The sequence below is a fragment of the Musa acuminata genome, chromosome BXJ3-2, assembly GCF_036884655.1.
Source record: "Musa acuminata AAA Group cultivar baxijiao chromosome BXJ3-2, Cavendish_Baxijiao_AAA, whole genome shotgun sequence".
NCBI lineage: Eukaryota > Viridiplantae > Streptophyta > Magnoliopsida > Zingiberales > Musaceae > Musa > Musa acuminata.
In genome coordinates this window covers 1084384-1098257 of record NC_088350.1, presented here as the reverse complement: position 1 = coordinate 1098257, position 13874 = coordinate 1084384, and the positions used below count along the sequence as shown (strand labels likewise).

Sequence of the window (13874 nt, the reverse complement as noted above, 5' to 3'; positions counted from 1 at the left end):
CTATAGAAACACACACACACTCCGAGATATCACAGTAAAAGCATTTAATAAATATTTTCCACACAGTCACACAAGGCTTTTATTTATTTGTTTATTCAGTAAAAATACAACATTAACAATGTAGCTTTTATTTATTTGTTTATTCAGTAAAAATACAACATTAACAATGTAGCATTTATGGTTTGCTAGTAAGTTCATTTGGTGGGTAAGACCTTAATCAAACTATTGAAATCGTTTGCCTTACAACATAGGCAATCTCTGGTGCAGCTACACGACGTATCTGTAGGTAACATATCTCCCTGCAGTTTCACTGGGGCGAATGATCTTAACGACTTGTCCGCGCTTAAGACCATAGTATCTTGCAATGGGGTCAGTAACTTGAATACGAGGAAGCTGAGTGACACATCGTTTTAACCCAGGAAAACACACAGGCCATGTAAGAGAACCATTCCAAGAATGGGGATATTTAACTGAAATATACTGCTCCCTACTAATATCTACTAATATTAACTTGCATGACAGATAAAGCCAGAGCTTCTGCAGTCCATTAGCACAAGAAACAAAATACATCCCTGAAATAAATGTTCACTTGTGTCATCAAGTAAAACCCAAATCATTTGACTGGTCTTTCTGTTCTAGGCCGCTATTTCCTTTTGCATCTAATCTAAACAGCCACAACAATGTCAGAAGATGATCTTATGTTGTTTGGGTGTGATATTTCTTGACAGAGGCTAATACAACAATAATAATAATATCATAATTTTAAATTATTTGGGATCAGTTGGTTACATGAACATTTTATCATCATTAAATATGTAAAAAGTCATATGTTTAATTGAGTTTAAAATATTTAAATCTTTATTTATAAATTATTTTTTTTTTAGATCTTCGTATATCCCTCCTCGTATCATTAACATTAATCATTTCACCTCTTCTAAATATTATATCCGTAAGTCTCCTAAACATATGTTCATACCATCTTAAGCGATTATCTCTCATCTTATCCTATCTTTTCTTGTAAATAAAAATATTTTTTTTCCTATCTTTCTTTGTAACTCCACACATTCATTTTAGCATTCTTATCTTAGCAATAAAATTTTTTTTTAATATATTTTTTCTTAACTGCCTAGCACTTGAATCCATAAAGCATTACTGGTTTAACAAACAACATATAAAACTTTTACTTTAATCTTAAGAGTATCTGATGATCACACAAGACTCTTGACACCCCATACAATTTAAACCGTTTTATTTTCTCTATGAATAATATTTTTATCAATCTCTCCATTTTATTGAATAATTAATCTAAGATACCTAAAGCTTATAATTAAAGGAACTTCTTCTCCATTTTACTTGATAATATTTTTTTATCTATTTTTAGTATTACTAAAATTACATATCATAAATTTAATTTTAATTCTACTTAATCTAAAACTTTTAGTTTCTAAGGATCGCCTCCGTAACTTAAGTTTACAATTAATTACATTTAAGTTTTCATCAACTAAGACTATATCATTAGTAAATAACATATACTATGGAGGTCTATTTTGTAAATGATTAGTAAATTTATTCGCTATAAATGTGAAAAGGTAGGAACTTAATACGGATCCTTGGTGTAATCCTTATACTAATAGGAATCTTACTAGATATACTCTCTATAATTCTAACAATGACAACTATATTTTCATACGTATCCTTTAATAACAACAATATAATTAGTGGATATACCTTTCTTTTCTAAAACCCATTGTAATAAATATTGAGGAACTCGGTTTTCTCGAAGTCAATAAAAATCATATACAAATCTTTCTTTTTTTTCTCTATACTTTTTCATTAATTATCTTAATAAATAAATAATTTTCATAGTTGATCTTCCAGATATAAAATCAAATTAATTTTTTGAGACATTTATTTCAATCCTTATACTATTTTCAATAACTCTTTTCCAATATTTCATAATATGACTCATGATTTTGATTCCTTTATAATTCGAATAGTTTTGTATGACACCCTTATTCTTGCATATTAGCATTAAAAAATGATTTCTCCATTCATCAAATATCTTTTTGAATCTCATAATTTTATTAAATAAGCTAGATAACCAAACTACTCTCTAGTCTCCTAAGTTTTTCTAAACCTCAATAGCGATGCCATTAGGTCCCACATTCTTAACTATTTTTATTTTTTTAAGGTGTCTTTTACTTCACTAACTTTAATTTTATGAATAAATATATGATTATTAAATCTACCACTATTATTTATTATTAAAACTAAGTCTTGTGTGGAATGTTCATTAAATAATTTTAAAAAATAATTTCTCTATCTTTCCTTAATTTCATTATCATTAGCAATGGTTTAATGCATATGATAATACATAAATTCTTACGCTTTCTTTTTCTAACTTTAGTAATTCAATATATATCTTTTTCACGACCTAATTTATTATAAAAATTTTCATAAGCTTTATATCTTGCCATACTAACCACCATTTTAGCCTTTTTTTATATTCTTTATATCTCTTAAATTTTTCCTCATTTTTATTATTTTATTAATTTTTTAAATATAATCTTTTAGTAATAATTGTTTTTTTAATCTTCTCGCACCATCACCAACTCTCTCTTAAAACTACACCTCTACCTTTAATTTTATCAAGGATCTCCTTTGTTAAGCTTTTAATTTTATTAGCCATCATATTCTAAAGAATATTAATGCTATCGTCGTCTAAGTTTCAAACCATCACCCTTTCCATCCTATTCTCAAAAATCATTATATTTTCATTTTAAAAATTTCAAATCTAGTCTTAGTAAATTTTTTTACTATCTTTTTTTTCTTTTATTTTCTACAACAAATATCTAATATCATTAACCTATCTTGATTCATCAAACTTTTGTCAAATTTAACTTTATAATTCTTACATATAACTTTATATAAGAAATCAAATGTTCATCTTTCTTCTTAAAGATAATATTTAGAATTATAAGTTCATGCGAAGCTACAAAACTTAAAATCATACCATCATCTTCATTTCTTTTCCCATAATCAAAATCATATATCCTTTTATATTCACCATATATTTTCTCTACATAATCATTCAAATCTTCTATAGTTATAAATTTTTTTATTATAATATTCTCTTTGGATCTAATCATCCAATTTAACTCGAAGGGCATCAATATTTATGACATTCAAAATATCTAGTTCTTTGACAAATTTTAGAATATAATTATATCTCTAGATCTTTTCACATCCATAATATTGTTCTTAAGATCTTTATTAACAACAATTCCTAAATCATTTTTTATTTAACTTTTTTATTATACCAAATTTTAAATCCAATACTATTAATTTCTCTAGATTTTTCTCTTGTCAATTTAGTCTCTTATAAGTAAATAATATTTATTGTTCTTCTGATCGTAATGTCTATCAATTCTAACCCATAAGCAGAAAAGTTCTGCTACTCTTATTCTCTTATTGGTCCAAAGCAATGAGAGAATCCTTGCATACTTTGCACCATATTTGAGTAGGCCGCTTCCGAGGTGATAAAAGTTCTGCTACATAAACTTGACAGGTGTTGCAGTTATTAGAAATGCATATGGATGAGAAAAATACATGAGAATTTCTCAAACAAAAAAGCATGCTTTTTATTCTACCATGGGTGGAAGAATTAGTATGCTTGATAACCAATATGCTAGAATGAGAATGAATAGTTAAAATCATGATGGTCTTTTGTAAAGATACATCCATTAGCATTCATATCCAGAAAGGACTGAAGAACTAGAATGTGTGAAAACAAATATGCTTGCGTGAGAACACATGAAATTGTTAGAATCAAGATGTCTTTGGTTAAGATACATATATTAGTATGCCTATCCAGAGAAAGAGAACTGAACAAAAGAATTGAAAGCTAGTACTTATCACCAATAAACATTGGCATATGAAAAAATATACAATATGAAGTTATTTAGAAAATATATTTGCAAACAGAAAATATGTAGGACATCCATGAGAAGCTTTATAGTGAAGTCATTTTGGATTTTAGCAAGTTAGCAACAAAAGAATTGAAAGCTAGTACTTATCACCAATAAACATTAGCATATGAAAAAATATACAATATGAAGTTATTTAGAAAATATATTTGCAAACAGAAAATATGTAGGACATCCATGAGAAGCTTTATAGTGCAAGTCATTTTGGATTTTAGCAAGTTAGCATCATGATGCTAAACATGATTTCCTTTAGTTTTGAGCAAAAATGAACCTAATGAGCCTTGTTAAAGGTTGATCATGATTGCAAAGCAGAGTTTCTTTTGGAGTATCATGCTCTGGTAAAGTCTTCTTTTCATGTGAGTATGAACATGCCATTTATAAAGTAAAAGGGGGGTGGCTAAAGCAGAGAGTGTTGTTGAATTCTGTGTAATCACTAGGGGCAATTAAATAATAATAATAATATGACAATTGTTAGGGGCAACTATAATTTTGGATCAAATTATTGGGTATTGTTAGGTGCTTAGGGCTAAGGAATTCAATTTTGTCCAGATCGATCCATACCAGCAATATTTACCAATCCACGTTTAAATGGGTTTGCAAACCGTCCTATTTCAGATGATTCGGTCTGTCCAGTCCATAGGTTTTTTTTCCCCTTTAAAGCCTTGTTACCTAGGGCTCATGACTCAGCATTCTCCACTATTTGTCGCTCGACTACCACCATCGTCCACTGCTGCTCGCACGCGTGTTGCTAGCCTCATCTATGGTACATCTCCTCTCCATCTCTTTCTCATCCTCTTTACTATCAACTCCCTACTTTCTTCTTCCTACTCTCTTTTTAATTCTTTCTTCTTCCTTCTACAGAAAGGTACCGAGGTATGTTCCAACATATTGTTTGTCGGTACAATCGAAACCGATTGGACCCACGCTCATGCTTTGGACTGACATGAGTCCGATGTCCCATTGAAAATCTTGGCTAAGACAACTATAGCTTATAGATCCTAACGGGCAACTAAGAAATATTATGATCCCTACATTTTCAAAAGTTATATTATGATCCTTATACTTACGAAAGTGAAACATCGAGATCCCTATACAAGGTTAAAAAGTTAATTTTACATGATTAAAAATCAAAAAAAAAAAAATTTTTTTTTTGAAGCAACGGGATTAAATGTTTCACTTTCGTTAATATAGAAATCGGGATGCTAAAGGTAACTAGTTATAGAAATAATCTGAATTAATCCGAAATAACATGTACGAAAAGTTTAGATAAGATAAGAATGTTAAACTAGATGTACGAAGTTGCTTGAAAATAATATAAATAATTTCATAGTTTCATTCATGAACAATTAATTAGGCGTAGCCTAGAGAAATAAGCTAAAAATCATGTGTATTCAAGAAATAAAGATTCTTTCGAGTAAAATTCATATAGAAAAGAAATTGAGAGCAAATCATCTAAAGATAGTGCTAAATATATTCAAAGAAACCCTACAGACATAGTGGCCACATGTAGTGAGGCAATTAGTATTGATGTCGTAAAGAGAAAGAAGACCTAAAAACACTTTACTAAAAATAATAAAATGATATCTTTAATGTTCAAGATTTAACCAGATATATTGCCACTAATGCTAAAAGATCATGCACAAAGGTAAATACTTAGGACATTATACCTTGTTAATGTTGTTGTGTATCTAAAACACTCAATTTCCTTAAGTGTCGGTCAAAAAAATGAGACCAAGTCTTGGTAAATTGTGATCATGATGCCATACCTGAGTTTCTTTTAGAGTATAACGCTCTAATAAAGTCTTTTTTTCCTCGTTAGTAAGCATCTGATGCTCTGCAACAAGCACATGGTCTTTAATGTTCACCAGCAGCTCAGCCTCCTATTTTAGTGTCAAAAGTCATTTTCTACAATTTATTTTAGTGCAAAGATAAAAAGGAAATTGACCAACACATCATAAGATGAAAAGTATTCAAGACTCAAGAAATGGAGACACTAATGCAAAAATATTCCATTAATGACCTGAAAAACCTCCAGATGATACTTCGGTGATAGCTCTTGAAGATATGATTTTGCAAATGGAGTCAGATTTTGCTGAAGAACTAATATTGCTCTTGGCACACTCTCTGCTTTCATTAATTCAACATACTTTTTAATGTGCTTCATACCAACCTTCTCATCATTTGGAAAGAAAACATATATCTGGTTCCATGGAAAAGCTAAGAATTATAAGAAGTTGAAAGTTTACATATCAATGAAAAATGAAGAGCCTAAAAGATATGCATCATTAAACATATCCAACAATGGTTTTCTAAATATATTAGTGGCTCTTAATAATGAATTAACACATTTTCCTTTATGATATCTGCTTGTAGAATGCACTGGCTTCCCACATGAGAAAGTATAAGATTTATTCAATCACATGCATATTCAGTATATCACAGGTAGTTCAACAATAATAACAAAGGTAACTCAAAACAGAATCCGGAGATTGATACTTCGGGTAATAGGAAAAGAGATGCTTATTGTCCTGCAAATATCTAAGCCCAGTTTCAAACCTCACATGAGAAAGTAGAAGACTTCATATATATATGTATATATATATGTATATATATATGTATATATATGTATACATATATGTATATAGATATGTATATAGATATGTATATATATGTATATAGATATATACATATATATACATATATGTATACATATATATACACACATATATATATAACATTCCATAGAATATTCCCCCTCATTAACACACTATAAAAAACAACCTTAGGTGGGATAATTGAGATCAATTATTTTTTATTAAATTTACTCCACCCTTATTGCGATTGACTTGAGCATCGGAAAGATCAGGTAGAGAAACCCACTTAACCTCGGTCTTCATGCAAGTTAGCTGTGGAACACACACCCAAGTCCACCTCAACCGTCGAAGACTACTTGAGTAGTCCTAACCACAATTGTAAAACCACCGATGTTAGTTCTAGAACCGCTGGTTCTGGTTTCGATTTTGTCAGTTTCAATTCCAGTTTGAACTGATAATTTAAATAAATAAATAAATAATTTATGATATAAAAAATCATAATTTTATTTTTAAATTTAAAAAGATTGATGTACATCCATAATGACTTAATCAGTGTAAATGTGTAAGGACATAACCAAAAAATGATATAAAATTGAGTAAAATATAAATATTTAATCGTAATTGCTACTAGTGCCAAATGTTTTGGAGCTGATAATCCCTTTAGTTGATATGTCAAATAGGAGATTCTTTTCTTCACGGACGATCTCTTGTTTTTGTTTCGCAGTGTTTATCTAATCGTCAAGGGAGGCTTGAGCTTCTATTGATTTGAGAGGCATGCTCGATCTTGTTTCATCTATGATACGAGGGTAATGCAGAATGGATTTTGAAAGAAAGCCGATAGTATAGTTGTATTTACTGGAATAAGTTTTTCAGATAGAAAAGGAATGAACTCACGATAATACTTTAATAAAATCGAAAAATAACTCATCACCAACTTTAAAATCACAAAGGGATACGAAAAGTTCACCACTCCCAAGAATAATAAACAAGGATACAGAACTGAAAACAAAAGACTCACCACTCAAGGAAACATCCAAGAGATACAAAGTTTAAAAGAGAACTCAAAGAGAGCTTCTGCCAATATCATCAATTTCTAAACTTCTTTCTAACCCCTAAACATCAAAATAAGTACTAGTGCATGAAACAACCCTTCATGCATAGGGAATTACAAAATTAAGTGTTTTACAGCTGGTAATTAACTCCTTTAATGCATTCTTTGGTCATGAAGAAAAACACCTTGAAACAGTTGTAACTTTGTCTAAGGAATATGCTCATGAGTTGTCATATTTGAGTGGGTTGAGTTAAAGACTATGAGACAACATTATGGGCTGTAGAGAATACCATAGCATCAGCAAGGTCCACACGAGCTGATTGTAGCAAATTAGGTACTCCCGTATCAATCTAGTATCCATCTTCCCATGCTAAAAGTTTACTCGATAGCTACCGTTGAGATTGGAGTCACTAGTATTTCGCGATCTTTGCCAAATTTGAAAATGTTGTCATGTATCGCGCCCACCATTCTAAAATAGGAAACTCTATACCTGTAGCCAAGGTCTTCAATTTCAAATAATACCGCCCGGTACGGGCAGTACATACCGGTCCGTCAGTAGACCGGTACATGGACCGCCTGTTATCGGGCGGTATATATATATATATATATATATATATATATATATATATATATATATATATATATATATATATATATATATATATATAGTACCGTACAGTACCGAGCGAATGTCGAAACTCCGGTATAGTACGATATTTCAATCTTTGCCTGTAGCTATCACCAAACTTAAAAGATTTGTTAGATACATATCAAGCTCGGAGTTCGAGCTTGAGGATCCCCTTGATCTTTTTTTACTTTATAATAATAGCTTTTCTTCCTTCAAATTTTACCCTTGCTAACTTAATTAGTAGATTTAGAAGTTTCAAAGGTATCATGTTCTCTACAATAGTTGGCACTATAATAATCATATAAGTTATTGACCAATTTTTTAATATCTCTAATTTTATCACCAATATCAATATGTACTCTTAAACTTTCATAATAAATGGTTAAATAAACACCTAAGTCGTCTAATCTAAAACGAGAATAAAAAACAAATGCAACTAAATAAACTGATGAAATGTCAAGAAAATAATTTGTTCATTTTAATTTCATAGCCATTATTGTTATATTTAAATTATTATCATTTTCATATTCTTTTAATGTACTAATAATATTAATACAAACAACTATAAAAATATATGCAGTAGGATAATAAACACTAGACAAAGTATGTTGCATTATTAAAAACTTTTTGAATTTCTAGAATTCTTTCACACACATTCCAATGCTATGGATAAAAACAAACTTGCTTAATATTATTTGCAATAAAAGTGCATAATGATTCTTTATATTCAAAAGATTCTTTAAGCAAATAATTTGTAGAATTCCATCGAATAGGAACATCCCTAGGAAATTGTTAGGACTCTAGCTAGGAGAGTCCTAATTGAGAGGGACATTCATGTAAAACCTACCTAAGTCGACCCCTATTAAAGAGGTGAAGAGGCCGGCTAGGGTTAAGAGGTTGTTTCTTAGAGAAGAATTAGGAGTCGTAAAAGAATAGGAATCTTGAGTAGAAGTCCTATTAGGAGTTGATTAGAAGTACGAGTCTTGAGTAGGAGTCCTATTAGGAGTTAGGGTTTAGAAGCCCTATAAATAGTCATGTATTCCTCCTCTTTTCATAAGCAATAGATAAATCTTTTCTGCAGCCTTTGAGCAGCAACTTGGAGGGAGGAACCCCTATAGAGTTCCAAGGAGGCCGATCCCCTAAAGAAATCAACCCCAAGTTTAGAATCTGCAAGGGTTCTAACACCTGGTATCAGAGCAGCGTTCTTGGCATCTCGCTGCCCTTCCACAGCTATCCATCAACCCTCCATAGCCGCCTAAAGCAATTCTCACAATTGCTTAAAAGATCGTCGCCAAATTCCATCGTCATCTCCACCACCGCGGATCATCCTTTGATCTCCCCGTGAATTGCAACAGGTTCTGGTTTGCTACCTTACTGCTACTGTAATTTAGTTATCCTTGTTCAAAAATCCCAAAAAAATTGTCACTATATTGCTGCATAAACTTTTCGTCACAAAGTTTTCATCTTTACGACGAAAGATACATTGCAGAATTCCAACCGCATAGCACAGTCTGTTTGATCTTGCTACTGTGTTTTTTCTATCCAAATTTCTACGAAATTTTTATGACATCTTTGACACTTCCTAACAGCAGATTTCCCTTTAATTTTGTCAAAAAAATCTCAATATAAACCATTGATCTTTTACGTCTAATCTGCTATACTTGAAAATTTGTATTGTAAAATTTCAGCCGTATAGCACTGTTTGTTTGATCTTGACACTATGTTTTTTCTGTCCAAATCTCTACGAAATTTTTATGATAGCTTTAACACTTCCTAACAGTAGATTTCCCTTTGGTTTCGTCGAAAAAATCTCAATATAAACCACTAATCTTTTACGTCTAATCTGATACACTTGAAAATCTGTGCTACAGAAAATTTCAGCCGCATATTGTTGCCTTAACCCATCTATTTGCAATCTTTTCTGAACGAAATTTCTTAGATACTTCATAGATCATCTTGGTTTTCATCTAAGATTGATCTATTGAGGAATTCATCTCTAAAAACAATTTTGTGTTGCTGCAAACTTTTGTCCCAAGCCGTTGAAATTTTTCGACGAGAATTCTGCTATCGCAGCTTACACCAATTTCCTTGCTGTTATACTGCCGAAATTTTCTTGATTAAATTAGACATCCTTGCTGTCATATAAACTGTGATTTTGCTATCAATTCCCTCCTCAATTCTCTTAAGTTTTTTGGTGGAAATTTCGTCGAAAAACCGTTGTTTCTTCGACGACAATTTTGCTATTACAAGACAGCAAATACTTGCTGCAAATTCCACTGATTTCTATCAAACCTTTGCTGCCATCTATCACAGATCCAAAACTTTCATCCACAGTCCTAAAAATGAGTGCTTAATCAAAGATGTGGGGAAGAGTGAGGGATTTGAGGGATATTTATAGGATTTTTTATTTCTTTTTCCTAAAATGCCCCCAAAACAAACTGTTATGTGGTTGTTAGAAGGGGCAAATCTATATTTTTTTCAAATTTTTTATATTTTCAATTATAAAATGACCAGAATGGTTCAAACTGGAATCGAAACCGGTGGTTCCGGTTTCACAAAATTGAAAATCAGAACTGAATCGTGCCTAGCCGATTCCGATTGGGTTTGGAACTGGCAAACCACCAGGTTGGTTTAATTCCGATTCCGGCCCGATTAGATTCCCGTTTGAACCAAACCGTGGTCAGGTCTACGCTTGAGCCACCCAATGACCATCTCACCTCTTTTGAGCACATGAGCTCAAATCGTGTCGAGCTAATTCGAGCATCACCGATATTTCCCCATCTCAATTTTACCCCTTGAATAGGCTATCTTTATAGACCAACAGAGATACTAAAGAGACAATGCCAAAAGCATTGACAAACATAAGAGGTTCTAATTTATTTTGAGTGACATTTCCTAAGAAAATGCTACATGAGTGCTTGAAGATATAGTGATAGGAAGCATTCCCAATCCTCCATCTTAGGGACAAGGTATGCCTAAGGGAAGGTAATTGTTATAATACATATGTTTTGGGCCCCGGATTCAAGATCAAAATCATCAATGACATTAAAAAAATCCCCTCACATCAATGCCAACCATCTACAACTAGGGTAATCCATGCAAATTGGTCAAGTGGTCAAAAATAGAAGTAATACGATGTCACGTCACCAACTGACAGGCCATGGTAGGATTATTTCTGAAGTTTCGATCCTATTTAGTTGCTTATTACTTTCTTTTTTGGTCAATTTCCATCTGGCACTTACATTTTGGATTGTTATACGTTTCCAGTTGGTGGTGAATTTATTTGTTAATTATTTCCTGATTGGGATGGAGCACTAGTTTTTTATATATTTCTAAATTGGCTGGCTTGGATTGCTATTGTTCAGTAACTGGTTGGATTTGATTGTTATTTGTAGTCTAACCAACCTCTATAACAAACAATAAAAAAAAAGCAACCGGACCTAAGGGAGAAGAACAATGGTCAGCTTTTAGCTTCTTTAGAAGCAACGAACCTTGCTTCACAATCTCATCCTAAACTCCTGATAATTTCTTGTCTTTGAAACCTTCACTCTCTTTCCAAATGTTTACTGCTGAGATAAGTTGCCTCTTGCTTTGAAGACGTGCATGCTGGGACTAAGGACATTGGTTTGTAGAGAAAAGTCATTTTGGGAAGCTAGTTTTGTTGTTTATTTCTGGTGGATCTATCAATCTCTGCTTCTTCAACACCAAGATCCTTGGGCTACGATCCTTTGTTTGTCAACTTCAGCCCATTTGCTCAGTTAGAATGATTATTCCTTTATGAGACAACCACAGGCAGAACTATTGCTCATTCCTTGAGATAATATACTTATAATGTAGAGTTACCTTTAATACTGTCAGCGGATAACTTGACTAGTTAATTTAGGATCATCATAGACATCTTTATTTCCTGAAATCTTAGTTTTGCTTCAAGTCTATAGTCTATTTTAGTAGCTACTTTGATTTTGTCAAAGTTTTTATCACATTAAAGTTCTTACATTTGGAGATGTTTCCATAATACCACTGCTTCAAAAGTGCAGTTGATACAATCTGTCACTTGCTCGTGTGATTAAGGAGTGTTGATCCTCATATTAACGTGAGAAAGGCAGCAACTCATCAAGTTATTTATTGGGCCTTTTTAGTACTTAAAGTATCCTCTTGACTCCTTCCTAATTTGGTTCTAATGCTCGGTAGCGCATAAATATTAAATTGCAGACTAACTTCAGTCACTTTATTACAGCAATAAAAACTTCTCTCTTGCTGCGCGCTCAAAATCCATACATCTCCTGTTCCCCTCGCCAGGCTACTATGCCAACAATAAGCATGGGTAGGAGGACCAGGTCAAATTTGATTCTGTTGTGCCCTCGATGATGCATAATAGTAATAGACACTAAAAATGAATCTAACAAAAGTATCAGCCTGCAATGCTGAACTAAACAGAAACAGTCCTAAACTTCACGACACTGGTTCGAGAACAATTTAAATCAACATAAGTCCAGCCACCACTTTTTATGAGCTAAAATATGTAATTTGATGCGTAAAACATTAAGAAAATGAACTATTGAAGCTAGTCACCCCACCCACCATACAATGGATAAAAAATCATGTCCCTTCAGAAAAACCACTCTGAACAATCTCAAGCAAAAAACAAGACAAAGGAAAATAGTGCATATCCGAGGCATTCAGAAAGAAAATTCCAACAAATCCAACACAACCGCCGCAAGAATCGAGCTAATTTACAAATCCGAAGTTAAATCAATCAAGATCCAAAAAGAAGAGAAGAAGCGAAGAACCAAAGAGAGGACCTGGTCAGTGGGGTCGTTCTTCCTGGACTTGTTGATGAGGAGATCCTCGCGCTTGACGCCCTCCCCGAACTTGTGGAGGAAGTCGAGCTTGGTCATGTTGATCTCGAAGTCCACCACCAGGTAGCCCCGATCCCTCAACATCTGCATCACCGTCCGCCGGATCCGGAACAGCCGGCCAATCGTCTCATCTCCCATGGAAGCCGGCGGCGGCGATGTCTTCTCCTACCACTTACGCCAAGTCGACCAGTTCTGACCACAAAGAAAAAGTACCTTCGCTTAGGGCTGGACATATTAATAGGAAAAGCTCGTCGTCCCCAACTTCACCGACTCCGATACAATGGGCGGAGTCGCGGAATCTCACGGGCATACGACCACCCCCAGAGACTAACGAACTAATCGTCAAAAGAATATACGTATTCATATACGTATACTTATAATGGATCAATTACACATAAGGTATACGTATATGTTGTGTGGGAGTTGCCTCACACCTTTTACTGTACGATCATTATAATTTGCGTACATATTTACGTGTCATTAGCTTCTTTGGGATTATAAGTAGATTGATCCTTTACAAAGAAGGCTTAGACGATTAAAGCTAAATCCGCTGGCAATAGAGTATCCCCATCTTTTGTCTATTTAATAATTACAACTGATTGAAAATGAAAACTTATTAGAGTGTCTGCTATCTTTTCTATCTCTTTTTTTTAATGTAAAAAAGATGCCCATTCTTCTTTTTTATCTATAATTATGGAGGTAAATTATATCTTTTTTATCTTCTTGACTAATAATTAATATATGTAAATTAGACTT

The 13874-nt window shown here is 32.7% G+C and overlaps 1 protein-coding gene across 1 annotated transcript; it reads right to left on the bottom strand.

Annotated features, from left to right (window-relative positions):
- Positions 1-27: 27 nt before the first annotated feature.
- Positions 28-13397, bottom strand: LOC135582394 (DNA-directed RNA polymerases II and IV subunit 5A-like). The gene is made up of 4 exons (XM_065138341.1): positions 13062-13397; positions 6007-6186; positions 5753-5866; positions 28-393 (listed from the first exon to the last, which is right to left on the bottom strand). The coding sequence occupies exons 1-4, from the start codon at positions 13254-13256 to the stop codon at positions 268-270; spliced, it is 615 nt and encodes a 204-aa protein (XP_064994413.1). The 5' UTR covers positions 13257-13397; the 3' UTR covers positions 28-267.
- Positions 13398-13874: the final 477 nt, after the last annotated feature.